We start from the raw sequence: 20,605 nt of genomic DNA on the forward strand, positions 1-20,605 counted from the left end.
TTGCATTGAATTGTATTGTATTGCATTGAATTGTACTGTATTGTATTGTAATGTGTTGTATTGTAATGTATTGTATTGAATTATATTGTAATGTATTATATTGAATTGTATTGTAATGTATTATATTGAATTGTATTGTACTGTATTGCATTGAATTGTACTGTATTGTAGATGATTGAAGGTGTCCAGCTTACTGGGATGCATGTGAACCTTCACACCTACTGTACATTTACATGCACACCTATGATTAAGTCAACACACACATGCGCGCACACACACACACACACACACATTATGACAGTACAGTCCAGTAGACTGAGAGACTGACACGTGGCGTCTTCCGCCCCCATTATCCCCAATGAGTCACTGATCACTATTTAATTATGTGGAATGTTACAGAACGACTTGGCAGCACGGCATGACCAAGAGCCATAAAGGTCAGAACCATAAAGGTCACATGTCCTCAACACAGAACATGCCTATCTACCTACTCAGGATTAATAAGTTATGAGAGAGCGAGAAAGAGAAAGAGAAAGAGAGACATGGCTGGCAATAACAGAAGCACTGAAGATAACAATTATGTCCCGTCATCAGTTCAATGTGGTGTTTCTGTGTCTATGACCTTAGGTGTATAAGTACATGACCTTACAGTATATCATAGTTATAGTTAAAGACCCAACACAGACGTTTTTATATCAATATCAAATCTTTCTGGGAAACAATGAAGTACCTTTCTGCAATACATTTCAATTCAAATGGGAAAAATGTTTTTTTTTTAGCAACAAAAATAATTCTCAAGCTAGAATTTAGTCCGAGTGGGGAGGGGAAAACTGACAACGAGCTGTTATTGGTGGAGAGGTTTGCCCAAGCAAACCTGCTGATTAGAAAAGCCTGTGTAGATTGTATTTTCACCCAGAAACTATCAAGAAATAAAATGTCTTAATACATTTACAGTGTGAGTTTCATCAGCTGTTGTACAATATGATATAAAACACCACAGGAAAAACTGAATTTTGACTGCACTGGGCCTTTAAAACCTCATCATGTCCAACATCACAGGCCTTCCATAGCCTGGGTCTTGTTCATTTGGGCATGCAACGGAAAACGTTTGCAAATTTCTTATTGGACAAGTCCTGGTAGTCCTTCCCTGTTTCAGTATGTTTTTGTCTGTTCGCTGCCTCATGACCACAACCCTGTTGTCTTTGTATCAGATGACTTCCTCTCACTCAGATGCGAGATCCATTTCAGACAGGGCAAGCCAGCCAGGGACTCTCTCTCATACAGTTTCCTGTCACAAAAGAGTCACCCAAATAAAAGGTAGGAGGGAAGAAGGGAGGAGAGAGGCATTTTGGCAGATAGAGAGAGAGAGAGTAAGGAGGGTCCACTGTGAGCAGGGGCTCTGTAGGTACCCTTCCCCATCTGCTTTCGTCCTCCTCTTTCCCTCAGCCTTCTGCTGACTCAGTAAGAGAGAGAGAGAGAGAGAGAGAGAGAAGAGGAGAGAGAGAAGAGAGAGAAGGAGAGAGAGCAGGAGAGAGAGAAGGAGAGAGGGAAGGAGAGAGGGAAGGAGAGAGAGAAGGAGAGAGAGAGAAGGAGAGAGAGCAGGAGAGAGAGCAGGAGAGAGGGAAGGAGAGAGAGAATGAGAGAGAGAGAAGGAGAGAGAGCAGGAGAGAGGGAAGGAGAGAGAGAGAAGGAGAGAGAGCAGGAGAGAGAGCAGGAGAGAGGGAAGGAGAGAGAGAAGGAGAGAGAGAGAAGGAGAGAGAGAAGGAGAGAGGGAAGGAGAGAGAGCAGGAGAGAGAGAAGGAGAGAGGGAAGGAGAGAGGGAAGGAGAGAGAGAGGAGAGAGGGAAGGAGAGAGAGAAGGAGAGAGAGAAGGAGAGATAGAAGGAGAGAGAGAAAGAGGGAGAGAGAAGGAGAGAGAATGAGAGGAAGAATGAGAGAGAGAAAGAGAGAGAGAAGGAGAGAGAGAAGGAGAGAGAGAATGAGAGAGGGAAGGAGAGAGAGAAGGAGGGAGAGAAGGAGAGAGAGAAGGAGAGAGGGAAGGAGAGAGAGAAGGAGGGAGAGAAGGAGAGAGAGAAGGAGAGAGGGAAGGAGAGAGGGAAGGAGAGAGAAGGAGAGAGAGGAGAGAGAGAATGAGAGAGAGAAGGAGAGAGAGAAGGAGAGAGAGAAGGAGAGAGTGAAGGAGAGAGAGAAGGAGAGAGAGGAGCAGAAGAGGGGAAGTAACAGGCCTGCCCCCTCCCCCATCCCTTCCTCCTCTCCCCCTAACATCCAGTCTGACATATCACACACTACAGAGTGTTGTTTCTTTCTACACTGGCTCCAGACCCAGCCAGGTCTGGCCTCTAGCTACAATAGGAGAACAGGTCCCAGGTCTGTTTGTATAGCCAACTCCTATGGTCGTTATCAAGCCCAACATATTATATTGCAGGAGTTGGCAATACAGCACAAACAGATCCGGGGCCAGGCTATAGAGGGGAAGTTCTGAATAAGACAAGTCAGGAGGACACTGTGATGATGAATGGAATCTGAGAGGAGATCAGACAGAGAGTAGTAAGGCCTATTAACATGCGCGCACGCACACACACACACACACACACACACACACACACACACACACACACACACACACACACACACACACACACACACACACACACACACACACACACACACACACACACACACACACACACACACACACACACACACACACACACACACACACACACACACACACACACACACCTCCCTATGGTAATGACTGGTCTATTTATTTCCCTCCTGTCAGAACATTGCTCAGTATAGTTAGTTGTGATTTTCCAAAAACCTTGTTACTGGTGAACTGACCAGCTGAATCACAACACAGCAGAAAACATTGACTTAACTCAAAAGCAACATTGTTTTTCTCCATCTGTACATTACCGTCGGCCGTCTGGTATTTTCCCCCTGGCAACGAGAACACTTCAAAGAGGGCCACAATCAGAATCAGACTGCATGTTATCAATAATAATAATCATTCATTCACTCATCTATTTCTATGGCACTTTTCATGACAATGACACTTTAAAATGCTTCATCACCAAACCATCAGCCAGATGTTTCTCTGAACTGAGTAACAGGCCAGATTGGTTTGTATTTAACTTCTAACCGATGCCTAGTCATCATTTTCCGTCAATGACTCACTTTACCTGAAACAGATAACTTAAAGTGAGAGGGAGGGACACAAAACAACAGCTGACTGGCACCGGTAGGTAGACTGTCTCTGTCTACATACTGTAAAAATAGACTTGATGATCCTTTCTCAGTTGAGGAAGGGCAAACATACCACAGGACTCCTCCCAACGTGACGGGATATGAATCTGATCACGAGCAGAGAGCAGCCATGTCAGATGGGCTTTTCCAGTTAGCAGGTGTGTGTGTGTGTGTGTGTGTGTGTGTGTGTGTGTAAGCCTATGATGTGGGGATGAAGGAAAAACTGGTTTCCTGGACCTTGCCTAGAAAAGGAAACTACTGGTAGTCAGTCTGAACAGGGCAAAGAGAGAGAGAGAGGGGGGGGGTGGTAAAGAGAGAGAGAGAGAGAGAGAGAGAGAGAGAGAGAGAGGGGTGGTAAAGAGAGAGAGAGAGAGGGGGGTGGTAAAGAGAGAGAGAGAGAGAGAGAGAGAGAGAGAGGGGGGGTGGTAAAGAGAGAGAGAGAGGGGGGGTGGTAAAGAGAGAGAGAGAGAGAGAGAGAGAGAGGTGGTAAAGAGAGAGAGAGAGAGGGGGTGGTAAAGAGAGAGAGAGAGAGAGAGAGAGAGAGAGAGGGGTGGTAAGAGAGAGAGAGAGAGAGAGAGAGAGAGAGAGAGAGAGAGAGAGAGAACGTCGCCAGGGGCGATGTCAGAAATGGGAAGGAAGCCGATGGCAACAGAGGCCGACCGAGCAACCAACCACGCGGCAGCGCTGCGGTTAGGAGAGTAGCACACTAGTGTCATGCTGGTTACCAGCAGAGCAGTGGCCTGTGAGAAGATTACGGAAACAGCAGTGTCAGCCTGGAGGCTTTTACCTACCTACCCATCTCTATCTACCTACTGCATCTACTGTATCTATCTATCTATCCTCACAGACAGATAGCGTCTGAAATGGCACATTATCCCCTATATAGAGTACTTGTTTTGACCAGAGCCCGATATGGCAGGTTTCAGGGCAGGGACGGGTTGTTGTGTGTCTGAGTGAGACTGTTCTGCTGTCACCCAGCCAACAGTGTCCTGGTAACAGCACAGACTGCATGGGCATCCCTGTCACAGAGCCAGGGCACACACACACACACACACACACACACACACACACACACACACACACACACACACACACACACACACACACACACACACACACACACACACACACACACACACACACACACACACACACACACACACACACACACACACACACACACACACACACACACACACACACACACACACACACACACACACACACAGAAGGAGTAGGGCAATGAAGAACAGCTTGTACCAACCAGGAGTACAGGACAGACCAAAACATAAAATAGTGTCTAAGGCTCTGTCCAAAATGGTAACTTATTCCCTTTATCATACTGCACTACTTTTGGCCACACCCTATTCCCTATATAGTGCACTCATTTTGGCCCATAGGCAATAGGGTGCCATTACAGCCTCGCCCTAAGGGCGTGAGGGAGTGCGCACGGAGCTATGTGGATACCGATACAGGGATTGTCTCAGATTAAGTCCCAGTCATACTGTCATTAAACGGGTTGGACCAGGATGACAGCTGAGAGGCTGAGCACTATAGGGCTCCTTCCATCGTGGGTCGACAGGGATCAGCCTCCCAGAGAGATCCACCAACACAGAGAATAATTGAAAAGGTTCAGGATTAATCAAGCATTCGCTAAATTCCTTTGGCTATGGACTGGAATAAAAGTTTTTGTAGTTTTTTGCAAAACCCTCAAATAGGGTATCACCGTAACATCAACAAAGATACAGGAAATAGAGACACGACAATGCCTTGAGCCAACCAGCCCACAGTTTCACTACAATAATGGGCTATTGCAGCAGGGAGTTGGAAACTGAACCACCTCCACATTTGAACACCTATGCGTTCCCATAATGTAATTTGAGGACACAAGTCTGGACAGGGTTTGGGGATCCACGGCGCATTATGTTCTCGACGCGTCACAAACCCTCACACACACAACATCTCCCCTCTCCCTGAAAGCCTGTCATTACAGACACACACAGGCCTCTTTTCTCCCTGACATGGGAACAGGAAGACAAGGGAATCTAAAATGAAGGAGGAAAAAAGGAGATTGTTTTTGAAAGGAAATGAGGTTGAGTGAGCCAGAGTTGAGGCTTTGGGACGGCGACAGACGACATTTCAACGTTGTCTCGGCGCTGTCCCCGAGGCCTTCCCCTGTGGGACACGGTGCCACAGCGCCGCCACAGCGTTGCAGGACGGTAGTTAGTCAACAGCGGTCAGCGACCCGCTACGAAAGAAAACAGCGCCGCCCCTTTATGATCTCGAGTTCACTTCTTCTTCTCTATGGCAACTGTCTCGTTGTGACAAGTGGGGTCGAAAGGCACGGCAACTTTTAGTTGGCATTTTAATTATATAAAGAGTGCTGTAGTTCTCCTTTATGTTTTTAAGCCCAATGAACCCCTTCACCCAAGAGGACCTTCTATCTCCAGACACCTGTCACTGTGAACCCCTGCACTGCTTCCCTTCCTTACCGTTTCTACAACTAAACCATGTTGGCAGTCTGCTATACAGGTTTTACAAACCCTCACTTAAAAGAAGACACCTGCAGTGTGCATTTCAAGTGGAAGTACCTAAATGACCATTCTTTAACCACTCAACCTCCTGTTCTAATCTATTGCATCAGTGACATTGAAGGTTACATTCATAAACCTGGAAGTTCGTCACTTCAGCTAAACAAAAAAAAGACAACTTTTCAGAAACTCGTGGCCACATTTGATCGTAAGGGAAATGAGTACAGTGATTATGGAAGAGCTTACCAGCACTCACACATTTCAGCATGTGAAACTGACTGCAGCTATCATTTCAGTGTGTGAAACTGGCTGCAACTATCATTTCAGCACGTGAAACTGACCGCAACTATGATTTCAGCATGTGAAACTGGCTGCAACTATTTTAGTAACCCAACCCCACTGGATAAAACCATGCAGTAATATCTCAACAACAAGAGACCTATACTCAGGTTCAGTCTCTCTCTCTCTCTCTCTCTCTCTCTCTCTGTCTCAGAGAGAGGAATATGTCTTTACATGTTTTTCACTGAGCTGTCGGCAGAGGTCAATTATTACTCGCTCACATTAGTCATGTGACCGGCAAACCCCGAGCTGGCTCTCAGCAGTCAGCATTAGTGACAGCTCACACACACACAAACACTCCACATACTCTAACAGGGCACAGTCAGTCTGTTTTCTATTGTCCTATCCTAAGCCCAGGCAGCAGTCAGTCAATCCTAAGCCCAGGCAGCAGTCAGTCAGTCTGTTTTCTATTGGTCCTATCCTAAGCCCAGGCAGCAGTCAGTCAGTCTGTTTTCTATTGGTCCTATCCTGAGGCAGCAGTCAGTCAGTCTGTTTTCTATTGGTCCTATCCTAAGCCCAGGCAGCAGTCAGTCAGTCTGTTTTCTATTGGTCCTATCCTAAGCCCAGGCAGCAGTCAGTCAGTCTGTTTTCTATTGGTCCTATCCTAAGCCCAGGCAGCAGTCAGTCAGTCTGTTTTCTATTGGTCCTATCCTAAGCCCAGGCAGCAGTCAGTCAGTCTGTTTTCTATTGGTCCTATCCTAAGCCCAGGCAGCAGTCAGTCAGTCTGTTTTCTATTGGTTATCCTAAGCCCAGGCAGCAGTCAGTCAGTCTGTTTTCTATTGGTCCTATCCTAAGCCCAGGCAGCAGTCAGTCAGTCTGTTTTCTATTGGTCCTATTTAAGCCCAGGCAGCAGTCTAGTCTGGTCCTATCCTAAGCCCAGGCAGCAGTCAGTCAGTCTGTTTTCTATTGGTCCTATTCAGTCAGTCAGTCTGTTTTCTATTGGTCCTATCCTAAGCCCAGGCAGCAGTTAGTCAGTCTGTTTTCTATATAGAACAGAAGAAACACCACACTACTAAATCAGCTGAGTCGGAGAAGACAAAAAAAAACTACACACAGAGGTCCAAAAACACACTATACTTTTTTCTTTCATCTACTCTCCTCAAACATCCCTCTACATCCCTCACTTTGATGACACTTTGTTGTACCATGCAGGCTCCAGTGTGTTTGTGTGTGTGTGTGTGTTTGTGTGTTTGTGTGTGTGTGAAAGAGAGAGAGAGAGAGAGCGAGAGAGCGAGAGAGAGAGAGAGAGAGAGAGAGAGGTAGATAGAAAGGTGCAATGCATTTTGGGACGTGAGTGGGCGACTCAACAGGCCTAGCTGAGAGACATGGCAGGCGAGGCCTACTTCCCCTCCTTTCACCACCCGCCACTGGATTATCACATTAATGGCAGGATTCCCCTGCCATACATGGTAACAAGTTTCTCCCTATGAACAGACACGGAGGCACAGACAAATCTAACACAAAGGTTGAGGTTGCCTTAGAAATCCGATTATTATCTGTCTGCCCAAGGCTCCTCATCTTTGATGCGCTTTCATCTTTTATCCGAGGTGGTGGAGCGAGAGAGGTGAAGGGAGGGGACTGCGCGAACAAGTGGCCGGACATTTTCATATTTTCAGTCTACTATGTGCTTTTTAAACTTCAGCTCCACAAGAATACATCTGACATTTACCGACAGTCCTCACCCCATCACCTCTTGTTTATTAGGGAACAGGAGTCCTTCCAAGCAAACCATGGGACTGTCTGCACGAGAGACATACAGCTTATCCAGGGAAATGAACAAGAGAGACAGAGGGGGAGGAAGGAGGGTGGGGAAGGTTGAAGCCTGCTCTCAGATCTGTTTGTTTTGTATAGCAGAGTCTAAATGACCTATAGGACTTGGCTATAAACTGATCTGGGATCAGGCTAGCACCAAGTCAAATAGACCTATAGGAATTGGCTATTAACTGAAGAGGACTGGCCATGCCTCAGAGCCTGGTTCCTCTCTAGGTTTCTTCCTAGGTTCCTTACTTTCTAGAGAGTTTTTCCTAGCCACCATGCTTCTACATCTCCATTGCTTGCTGTTCAGGATTTTGGCTGGGTTTCTTTATAAGCACTTTGTGTCATCTGCGGATGTAAAAAGGGCTTTATAAATAAATGTGATTGATTGATCTGGGATCAGGCTAGCACTGAGTCAAATAGACCTATAGGAATTGGTTATGAACTGATCTGGGACCAGGCTATATAGCACAGTGTTGTCTGTCATCTTACCTGTGTTTCTCCAGCTCGTTGTGTGACGATCTGAAAGGGCAAATAAACAGAGACATGGATGAGTGCCTTAGGAAGTAACACTGTAGTAACACTGTAGTAACACTCTGTAGTTACTCTGTAGTTACTCTGTAGTAACACTGTAGTTACACTCTGTAGTAACACTCTGTAGTTACACTCTGTAGTAACACTCTGTAGTAACACTCTGTAGTTACTCTGTAGTAACACTCTGTAGTAACACTGTAGTAACACTGTAGTAACACTCTGTAGTTACTCTGTAGTAACACTGTAGTTACACTCTGTAGTAACACTGTAGTTACTCTGTAGTAACACTCTGTAGTAACACTCTGTAGTCACTCTGTAGTTACTCTGTAGTTACTCTGTAGTAACACTCTGTAGTAACACTCTGTAGTAACACTCTGTAGTAACACTCTGTAGTAACACTCTGTAGTTACTCTGTAGTTACTCTGTAGTAACACTCTGTAATTACTCTGTAGTTACTCTGTAGTAACACTCTGTAGTAACACTCTGGACACTGTCATTAATACACACCGTCTCATGACCAGGGTGCAGGATGGGAATGCGCACTTGGGTTGTGTTCATTTGGGAAAACGCTTGAAAACTTTTTTCAATGGGATATGAAAACAAGTGCTTCTGCGGGAGAGTTTTCCAGTTTCAGTATGTTTTCTTCCGTTTTGGTACATAATGAACATGACCCATGGTGAAGGTCAGGAGACAGACAGAGAGAGAACGTCTTGATATTAGGATGGACAGATGAAATGGAGACGTAAAGGGTAGAAGAAGTGTGTGACCTACATAACACGCGGTATAAAGAGGATGTTGGTCGGCCCAAGCCCTTTCCCAGTTGTCCTTCCTCTGCTGTTATATGGGTGGCTCTGCAGCTTTCAACACGTAGGATACGTTCCACTGTTACTTACATACTCTACTTCAATTGCAGGCCACACGCATTGCTTCATTCTAAGTAGCATGCTAGTGTGGATATTGCAACAGGGCCATAGAGTCCTTGATTGTCTAAAAGGTCTTATAAGCTAAACAATCTACAGACCCGTGGGAATTTCATGTTTATTTCTGCATGTTCATCTAGTATTTGTTGGAAATAACACGCAGCGTCTCTGAAGGCCTAATCAGGCTTGGAGAGATTCAAGAGGCTGATGCTTGGAAAATGTGTGTGTGTGTGAGAGAGAGAGAAAGAGAAAGAGAAGAGAGGAGAGGGGAGAGAGGAGAGGGAGAGGGGAGAGCGAGAGCGAGAGAGGGGAGAGGGGAGAGGGGAGAGCGAGAGAGAGATTCCCTCTTTGTGGTCTGACTGCAACTCAGCTCCTCAAAGTGCTCTTAGACTAAACCGCCAGGCAGGGCCAGGAGGGCCAGGAGGGCCAGTCAGGTAAAAACAGCCGCTCACACAAACACCGCAAGGATGCAAAAATAGATGGGAGAGCTGTAGTACTCTTGTGTAACAAATGGTGAAACAAATTTCCCGGTATTAGATAAGGCATACAGCCATGCATTTATTTTACATAAGCTGGAAGGTTAACAACCTCTTGTCGCAGTGCATTCTGGGACAATGCAATGGAAATTCAGAAAGAAGGCTAAATACTAAGAAGAAGAAGAAGGCCTTCGCTCGCTCCCCTTTCCCCCACACCTCCATTTCTGTTTATCTATATATATATATATATATATATATTTATTTTTTTTGTACAAAGCTCTGCATTCGTCATCGTGTGGAAAACTAAATCCTCTTCCCTCGATGTGTGTGTGTATGAAATCTGTCAGAGAGCTCTCAACACACACACACACACACACACGCACACACACACACACACACACACACACACACTAGACTGGACAGCAGTATGTGTATGTCAACAGTCCTACACTGTAAAGGGGTTACTGTAAATTTCACAGTAGCTTACGGGCAGCTCGGTGGCAACTTAAGTCAAATTCTGTCTTTCATATTACAGTGCACCTACAGTAATTTAAATGTGGTATCAAAGCAAGTACTGTGTAATGACACACGCCTTAAAATATGTTAATGACCCAGAAACAACAACATCATACCATATATTTTTGGGCAGATGCACCGGATAGGTGCAGTGATATATGTTGTTTCACAGAGTCAGCCATAGTAGTACGGTGCACGTGGAGCAAATGAGGGTTAAGTGCCTTACTCAAGGGCACATCCACATATTTTCCCCCTTTTCCGCTCGGATATTAAAACGACCTTTCTGTCACTGGCCCAATGCTCTAACCACTAGGCTACCTGCCACCCACGAGTGGTCAAAAGGTTTTACAGTGCCATTCCAAATACAGCAATTACTTCCCGCCCACAATATTTTCCCACAATGCACCATCACGTACAGTATGGTACAGTAAAATGTTAAAAAGTATTTTCCTGTTGATGATACCCCAAATTACCGTATAATTTACAGTTTTCCTTTTCCATTACAGTGTCGACACTGCAGCATACTATTGCAGGCCAGGGAGCTTGGAAGGCTACTAGGACGACCCGCCAATGGAAATGAATGAGAGCACTGGAGTTCATCTTTATAAACAAACCCCTTGGTTCTTGTCCCAATAATACCCTGAAACTACCATCTAGGATGCCAAGGAAATAACAAGCCAAGACACGAACACAAAGACCCCTGCCGTGGAGTCCTCCACTCTTCTCAGCCAATCCCTCTTAAGTGCCCTTGTACTGTCGACTTCAGCCGTGGTTCCCACAGATGTGCAGGGATGGGAGCGGGAAGATGACCTGAATCTGCGTAGGCCCCACTGCCCCACAGCGCACTGCATGAGACGATTGAGCTGATGCTAGCCTATCCTGTGTGCGCCGTCACCCATCGTCATAGTATCCAGGGTGGTGTTCACTAGGACACACAACCGAAAAACGCTTGAAAAACATTTTTGCAATGAACAACTTGCCTTTTTGACTGGACAAGTCCAGGTAGTCTCTCCTGGTTTTAGTCAGTTTTCTTCCGTTTTGTGCATAATGATGATACCCATCTGCACGTATGTGTGCTGCCCCTAGGCCTCTCACTGGCCATGCTCAGTGGAAGGGGAGGGGCTCAGCCTACAGACACTGCTGACAAGCCCTTTTCACCATCCGACGCCAGGGGAGAGGAAATGCTTTATCTCCTGTATAAGGAAGTAGTCCTATTCAAATTTGAAACATGTGCAAATTGGGGACAGGCAAAGCACGAGGCGACACTCCATGGTTTCCTTAAGCGAGGCACGGGTGAAAGAGGCCCAAAGAGGCCCGGCAGGGAGGCACAGTCCAACACCATACTTGCCTCATACAACAACAACAAACACATGACTTTGAATGTCATATAAACTGTCAGTATAAGATTGACAAATCATCACTAGAGCCGGGACAGGTCTGGTGTGTAAATAAGGCCGACATCAGCCGCCATTTTGGGGATGGATGAAAACAGTCGCTTGGTTATAAGTGCATATTATATGAAGGCCTGGGATGTGCTCGTTTGGTAGCAATGCAGTGAAAATAAAATGAGGAGCTGTATGCATCCGTTTGTTGTTTTTGAGGACGCACATGTTCAAGGATGTAATCTTATAATTGTGTGCATGTACGCCCATGTGGCCGTTGCATTTAGTGTTTGTGTCCCGATTTAACCTCGGTCTTCAAAGTAAACAGGGAAACTCACCCGAACGTTCTCCTTTCTATGACACCGATTTGCCTCTGTCTCGTGTCGTGCAAAGGGCATAACATTGCACTGCAATTAATACATTCAATCTAAAAAGGTACGGAGGGCTGCTAAATAAAATGATGGAAAACCATGTTTCCATGTGTCAACTCTTCCACTGATTTGAATGCAGAAATGGTTGTACTGACGACTAGCTGTAGTCTGCAGAGCAATGAACTGCTACCAGGAAGAACAGCTGTAGTCTGCAGAGCAATGAACTGCTACCAGAAAGAACAGCTGTAGTCTGCAGAGCAATGAACTGCTACCAGAAAGAATAGCTGTAGTGTGCAGAGCAATGAACTGGTACCAGTGTGCAGAGTTGAACTGGTACCAGGAAGAATAGCTGTAGTGTGCAGAGCAATGTGAATAGCTGTGTCTGCAGAGCAATGAACTGGTACCAGAAAGAATAGCTGTAGTGTGCAGAGCAATAACTGGTACCAGAAATTAATACAGCAATGAACTGGTACCAATCTGTAGTCTGCAGAGCAATGAACTGGTACCAGAAAGAATAGCTGTAGTGTGCAGAGCAATGAACTGGTACCAAAAGAATAGCTGTAGTGTGCAGAGCAATGAACTGGTACCAAATAGCTGTAGTGTGCAGAGCATGAACTGGTACCAGAAAGAATAGCTGTAGTCTGCAAACTGGTACCAGAAAGAATAATAGAGCAATGAACTGAATCTGTAGTGTGCAGAGCAATGAACTGGTACCAGAAAGAATAGCTGTAGTCTGCAGAGCAATGAACTGGTACCAGAAAGGTTGTGCAGAGCAATGAACTGGTACCAGAAAGAATAGCTGTAGTGTGCAGAGCAATGAACTGGTACCAGAAAGAATAGCTGTAGTCTGCAGAGCAATGAACTGGTACCAGAAGTGTGCAGAGCAATGAACTGGTACCAGGAAGAATAGCTGTAGTGTGCAGAGCAATGAACTGGTACCAGAAAGAATAGCTGTAGTCTGCAGAGCAATGAACTGGTACCAGGAAGAATAGCTGTAGTGTGCAGAGCAATGAACTGGTACCAGAAAGAATAGCTGTAGTCTGCAGAGCAATGAACTGGTACCAGAAAGAATACCAGAGCAATGAACTGGTACCAGAAAGAATAGCTGTAGTCTGCAGAGCAATGAACTGGTACCAGAAAGAATAGCTGTAGTCTGCAGAGCAATGAACTGGTGCAATGAACTGGTACCAGGAACCAGAAAGAATAGCTGTAGTCTGCAGAGCTGTGCAGAGCTGAACTGGTACCAGGAAGAATAGCTGTAGTGTGCAGAGCAATGAACTGGTACCAGAAAGAATAGCTGTAGTCTGCAGAGCAATGAACTGGTACCAGAAAGAATAGCTGTAGTGTGCAGAGCAATGAACTGGTACCAGAAAGAATAGCTGTGCAGAGTCTGCAGAAAGAGCAATGAACTGCTGTACCAGTACCAGGAAGAAGTGTGCAGAGCAATGAACTGGTACCAGGAAGTCTGTAGTGTGCAGAGCAATGAAACCTAGCTGTAGTCTGCAGAGCAATGAAGTACCAAAGAATAGCTGTAGTGTGCAGAGCAATGAACTGGTACCAGAAAGAATAGCTGTAGTCTGCAGAGCAATGAACTGGTACCAGAAAGAAGTCTGCAGAGCAATGAACTGGTACCAGAAAGAACAGCTGTAGTCTGCAGAGCAATGAACTGGTACCAGAAAGAATAGCTGTAGTCTGCAGAGCAATGAACTGGTACCAGAAAGAACAGCTGTAGTCTGCAGAGCAATGAACTGGTACCAGAAAGAATAGCTGTAGTGAACTGCAGAGCAGTGTGAAGCAATGAACTGGTACCAGAAAGAATAGCTGTAGTGAACTGCAGAGCAATGAACTGGTACCAGAAAGAATAGAACTGTAGTCTGCAGAGCAATGAACTGGTACCAGAAAGAATAGCTGTAGTCTGCAGAGCAATGAACTGGTACCAGAAAGAATGCAGAGCAATGAACTGTACCAGAAAGAATAGCTGTAGTGTGCAGAGCAATGAACTGCTACCAGAAAGAATAGCTGTAGTCTGCAGAGCAATGAACTGGTACCAGAAAGAATAGCTGTAGTGTGCAGAGCAATGAGCCTGGTACCAGAAAGAATAGCAGTCTGCAGAGCAATGAACTGGTACCAGAAAGAATAGCTGTAGTCTGCAGAGCAATGAACTGGTACCAGGAAGAAAGCTGTAGTCTGCAGAGCAATGAACTGGTACCAGAAAGAATAGCTGTAGTGTGCAGAGCAATGAACTGGTACCAGAAAGAATAGCTGAAGTCTGCAGAGCAATGAACTGGTACCAGAAAGAATAGCTGTAGTCTGCAGAGCAATGAACTGCTACCAGAAAGAATAGCTGTAGTGTGCAGAGCAATGAACTGGTACCAGGAAGAATAGCTGTAGTCTGCAGAGCAATGAACTGGTACCAGAAAGGGGAGAGAAACTCAGGCTGCAGCCAGACCAGCTGTAAACTGAGCCCTCCGCCCAGGCAGGGGCAGGGTCTGCTAAGGCTGTGTCTGTGGGGCACTGTGTTATGTGGACATCTGTGTGAGCTAAGTTGAGTTGGCCACCACACCCACCTGAGTGTGCCACATCCCCACTGTTTTGCTCCAAGAAAACACACTGTGACTGCACCACAAGACTTGACAATATAGGCCACTGACAGATCCTATATATCTCCCACAACATATGATTTATAAAATGAGCCTCTTTGGTGAGGGCGGGTCATATGACGTCTCATATGTTGATGGAGGAAATTAAAATAACTTGCTGAACTTACGAAGAAAAAATGAATTATCAAAGCGTGAGACTGCTTCTAAAAAAAAGTTTTGAAGGCACTGCGCAGGACCTATCATATGATATGCTAACCAGCCAATAAAAAACTAGAATGGCCGGTAAATTTAGCGCAGTAACAACAACAAACATTTCTTAAAAGTGGTGTAATCTTTTTTTGCAATTGCCACATTGTTAAATGTTCCTGAAACACAGCCGCACAAAGCAGCCTCAGCACGACAGCAGAATCGATACATTTAACATAATTGTTCTGTTATCTATGTCAGAACGCCGTGTACTGTTACCGAGATGACGACGCGCGCTCGGTGTCATATGGGTCATGGGAGGGAGTGACATAACACAAGTTCCAAAACGTTGCAAATGCAGCAGAAGTGTGCATGTTCAAATCAATGCGTGAATGCATTGGGGGAAAGGGGTGAATGTCAGAATGAAGCATGGGTGTTGAAAAAGAAAGTGAGCTTCAAAAGTGATGCTGTACGCGTGGCAGTGTTTATACGACATCTAAACAGTGAAAATAAAAATGGCGTTTGTATGAATGACGAATAAACACAAACAGATCGATGGAAATATTGCTATATCGTTAGAAAAAGGTGTATATTTACCTATTGTTCTGAGTTTTTCTTGAAATTGGTGAAGCTTTCGTTTTCTTTCGGGAAAAGTCGCTATTGTACGGTAAAACAGACGCGTAACCATGTTCTGCTTCTATTGACAAAGTAAACAAAAACAACAGGGTTAATTTCTACACATGTAGGCTAATAAATTAAACGTAACAAGGGATATAAACTGGCGATCACATAATAGAACTGTCAATGCCATATATGACGTAGCCTAAGCCAAACATGTTATTTGATAAAAGTGGTTATGGTTACGTAGATAAACTCGTTGACAATGCTGGAGCAAAGCACAAGATTCAGGACAATCTAATATTGAGTTTATCTACATAACCATTTATAATAAACATGATATACATAATGTATCTTGATAAGAAACTGTATCTTGAACTTGTCCCTAACCAATTTTAAACAAGGCTATAGCCATCAGATAAAACAGGTTATAAGCATTGACTGATCATACTAATGCAAAACTACACATGCACATAGGTTATATCTCAAGACTTGTCCTAACGTGTTGACTAGTTTGTTAATATGCAAGTTATATCTAGGTCGGTCGGTCTGCAATAACATCACCGCACCAGCACAGTATGTTCATTGCTCATAAAGTGACATCATAGCTGCGCTATGGCAGTGCACGTCCACAACTTCACATAAGATAGAATAGAGACCGTTTTAATTTTCCTAACATTAAATACGGTCATTAACCCAGTCAAAGCCATCTGACATTCTGTCAGGGAAATACCTCTGTCTCTTCTTTCCAAGTATTCTGCAGCCTCCAGGAGAATTAAAAGAGAATTAAGTTCCATCTTGTTGACTTGTATAAAAATATAAAATAATATCTATATACACAAATGTACAGCTAATGTAAAAAAAAAAAAAAAAATATGAGACAAAAATGAAATAAAAACTAAAACTGTGTTAGGTCGATATGAACGTCTATGTTCAGTTCTGAGTCTTTGGGACTCCCAGCCAGATTCATATCAACTGCACCTAACTAAAAACCTGCGAAGTAAAGGACGGCTGTTCTGGCCAATTAGAAAATAATAACATCCACATAGGCGGGCCCTGAATACGTGCCTTGCCCAATAGGGAAGCTCAGTGACGGGTTTACCAGGAGCATGTTGATACATTGCGAATTGCCTTGTGATTGGCTTGACAGTGATAGTAACAAGGTAGAAGCTATACCCTAGCAACAACGCGTGTGACCCAGCCCCGTAATCGTTCATTGGTCTGATATCTAGATAACTGGCTGTTGATTGGCAGAGGGGTACTTTTGGGCGTGTCTTTTTCCTTCCTCTTGAACATTGAACTTGGCTGTTGTCTGGGTTGCCAGTGTGGTTTGCTCTTCGTCAAAAAGTCTATCTTGAATCGTGTAGGAAGTCACGTTGATGTTTGTTGAGCCAACTGCTTCAATTAGACAACTTATTTCAGAAAAGTTTCAGCTCCGGTGTAGAATAGAGGAATGTTGTCATGACATTGTCTAAAAAAATATGATACTTTCACTTTAATAAAATATGATACTTTCACTTTTAAAATGGTATACTTACACTTTAAAGTGTATTATCGTGCCAAAAAATTCCAGCAGTTACATATGATTCAAATAAAAGAAAACATCTTGAAGGATTTTTTAAAATAGCATTTGGCAACCACAGGATGCTGTTGGAGAGAGAGAGAGAGAGAGAGAGAGAGAGAGAGAGAGAGAGAGAGAGAGAGAGAGAGAGAGAGAGAGAGAGAGGGACCAAGAGAGAGAGAGAGAGAGAGAGAGAGAGAGAGAGAGAGAGAGAGAGAGAGAGAGAGAGAGAGAGAGAGAGAGAGAGAGAGAGAGAGAGGAGAGAGAGAGAGAGCAGAGAGAGAGAGAGAGAGAGAGAGAGAGAGGGAGAGAGAGAGAGAGAGAGAGAGAGAGAGAGAGAGAGAGAGAGAGAGAGAGGGACCAAGAGAGAGAGAGAGAGAGAGCAAGAGAGAGAGAGGGAGAGAGAGAGAGAGAGAGAGAGAGGGAGAGAGAGAGAGAGAGAGAGAGAGAGAGAGAGAGAGAGAGAGAGAGGGAGAGAGAGAGAGAGAGAGAGAGAGAGAGAGAGAGGGGGAGAGGGAGAGAGAGAGAGAGAGAGAGGGAGAGAGAGAGAGTTTAGGATTATTATGAAATGCAAAGACTTGTGTATGTCATTATCTTTTTGAATGATACATGTTGATAAAATGAACCATTTTAGAATGAGATAGATGACCATTATTAAGAACAATGTATTGCAAAGCCTTCTTCAGGAGAGAGCCTGCATGCCACAGTGCCGCGGGTATTCACCAAGCTGTCTGCACATTTCCATGGCTAATTTTCCCAGTATTCTCTCAACTGCAGCATTTTATGGAAATAGCCCTCAATGTCAGTCAGTGAGTGTCAAAATGACTCTCCAGGTGACATTTCTCAGTGTTTGCCTTTAAGTGTCATGAAGGGTAGATCAACAGAAAATGTACGTTGGTGGTGGTTGTGTGGATATTGTAGAAGAAAGATATTGAACAAGAATTTGGGTAAATATAATTTGGCTAAATGTCATTATATAATTCTGTTGTGGACACAATATTTAATATTTTTTTATGGTAGTGCGCATTTTTCTCCAAAATGGTGCAAAGCAAGACATTAAAATAAAAATACACACAACAAGCCCATAGCTTCCTCTCCACATTGCCGTAGTCTGTTATGGTGATGAGGTCACACTCTCCGCAGGGTCACAGGGTGTGGGCCTAGCTGTGCTGCTGTCCCTCAAGGCAACAACACACTGCTATGCTGTTACCATCATAGAACCAGGCCATACTGTTAAACAAAGCTTACCTCACTGTTACTATAAACCTTTTACAGTAATTGGTTATAAAGTGATATTTATGATTATTACCAGGCTATATCACATACCAATCTCGTTATGTCAGTAAAACATTGCCCTGTGTGTTCTAATAGTAATCTTGTAAACTTTTATTCTGTTTTATTGTAATTGCACTTAATTATTTTACAGCTCACTAGCCTTATGATAGGCAATATGTCAGTCTGTCTTCAGATGACTGTAAAACATGGCCCAGTTGGCCTTGCCTGGTTAGACAAGACTGAATGCTCCACTCACTGGTGACAGGGTGGTTTTGGCTCAGGGTGGTTTTACCAGGCTTCAGCTGGCAACCAAAGTCAACCAACCTCACCCACACACTTACTATAAGACCACACAAAAGGAACACTCACCCGAGATAACGAAGTGGCAGAGACATTATTACGTGACAACATTATCAACGAGGATAAATGTAAAGTTAAGCAATCAGCGTTATAAACTTGATCTAAAAGCTCACCAAAATGCTCAGTCTTTAGGTGTAGCCGGGCGGTGTACTGAGGAAGAGAAAGTAATATAGGGTCTCAGGAAGATAGTGCCAAAAACCAAGATGATGACAGTTTTTGCCAGATGCTTGTAGTGGCCAAGAAAGCATTGGCTGTGTTTGAAACATCAGAGAAATGTCTGCATACGCAATCACTCCATACGTAGGCTGACTCTCTCTGTGTACAGTTCATGTCAACAGACGGGAGAGACTGGACTGATGCAACATGTAGGGATCAACACAAACTAGTTTAGTGATCATTTTTGAGCTACAGGACTGTTTGTCAGGATTTTGAATTATTCCCCAGATGTGCTATGGTTGGGTGTGTGTGTGTGATTGTGTGTGTGTGTGTGTTTCAGTATCTAATGACATTGATGGTTTAAGTGAATATTGAGAATATCACTGAATACCACTCTTTTACCAAACAGATCAAAGACAATATAGAAACCATATAAATGAATCACCTTGAGTTGCCACAGAATCCAGGGGACTTAATACCGAGAACAGTGGTCCCTAGTGGCCTACCCTTTGTTCAGCTGAATTCATATGCATGCCTTTCTTTATTGTTTCCTGATACTTGTTTGTTGCCGTACACTTCTGCCTCTGTGAATGTTTCCACCGCTATTATTAGCAAGCCAATTCTCCATTGTTCCTGTGTGTGTGTGTGTGTTAATGAAACCATTTATTATATATGTTCATATTTCAATTGATATATTATAGGCCTATATAAACACTGGTAGGTTGGTGTGTGTTAACCCAAAGGCAGGTGGTGTTTCTGTGTGCTGTTTCCTGTTCAGCCACGACTGTGTGGCTCTGCACCACACCAACTCCCTCATCAAGTTTGCTGATGACACCACGGTTGTAGGCCTGATAACCAACAGCGACAAGTCAGCCTTTAGGAAGGAGATAAGTGAACTGGCATTGTGGTGTCATGACAACAACCTCTTCCTCAACGTCAGCAAGACAAACACGTTGATTGTTGACTTCAGGAAGCAGAGTAGTGAACATGCCCCGATCCACATCAACGGGACTGCAGTAGAGAGAGTCACGAGTTTTAAGTTCCTCGGCGTCCACATCACCGAGAACTTGTCCTGGACCAACAACACCACTCTTGTCAAGAAGGCACTAACAGCATCTCTACTTCCTAAAGTGTCTGAAGAAATTCTGCATGTTGCTCCGGGTCCTCTCCACATACTACTGCTGCACCATCGAGAGCAGCCTGGCCGGTTGCAACACGGCCTGGTACGGGAATTGCTCCATCCACGACTGCAAGTCCCTCCAGCGGGTGGTGAAGACGCCCTAGTACATCCCTGGGACCACGCTCTCACCCATCCAGGACATCTACTCAAAATGGTGCCTGAGGAAGGCCAGCATCATCAAGGACCCCACACACCCCAGCCACAAGCTGTTCTCTCCCCTACCTTCGGGTACATGGTATTGGAGTATAAGGTCTGATACCAACAGGCTCAGAGACAGTTTCTATCTACAAGTTTCAGTCTGCCGAACACCTGCTCTGATTCTCCTCACGTTAGCACACCCACACAGACACACACACACACACAGACACACACACACACACACACGCACGCACGCACGCACGCACACACACACACACACACACACACACACACACACACACACACACACACACACACACACACACACACACACACACACACACACACACACACACACACAGTATACATTCATGTTACACACACATCACAACTGCTGCTACCAGACTCTTATTATACTGCTCAGTTTATACCCTGGCCCCCATCCCCAATACACTTGTA

The 20,605-nt window shown here is 44.6% G+C and overlaps 1 protein-coding gene across 1 annotated transcript in view; it reads right to left on the bottom strand.

Annotated features, from left to right (window-relative positions):
• LOC135536958 (max dimerization protein 4-like) overlaps positions 1-16,515 on the bottom strand; it is a 33,838-nt gene extending 17,323 nt beyond the window's left edge. Inside the window, 3 exon segments of the mRNA XM_064963178.1 lie at positions 8,366-8,395; positions 15,456-15,555; positions 16,210-16,515. Coding sequence (XP_064819250.1) covers positions 8,366-8,395; positions 15,456-15,555; positions 16,210-16,273 — 194 coding nt within the window. The 5' untranslated portion in view covers positions 16,274-16,515.
• Between the last annotated feature and the right edge of the window lie 4,090 nt (positions 16,516-20,605).

This window comes from Oncorhynchus masou, unplaced genomic scaffold (genome assembly GCF_036934945.1).
Source record: "Oncorhynchus masou masou isolate Uvic2021 unplaced genomic scaffold, UVic_Omas_1.1 unplaced_scaffold_688, whole genome shotgun sequence".
Classification (NCBI taxonomy): Eukaryota; Metazoa; Chordata; class Actinopteri; order Salmoniformes; family Salmonidae; genus Oncorhynchus; species Oncorhynchus masou.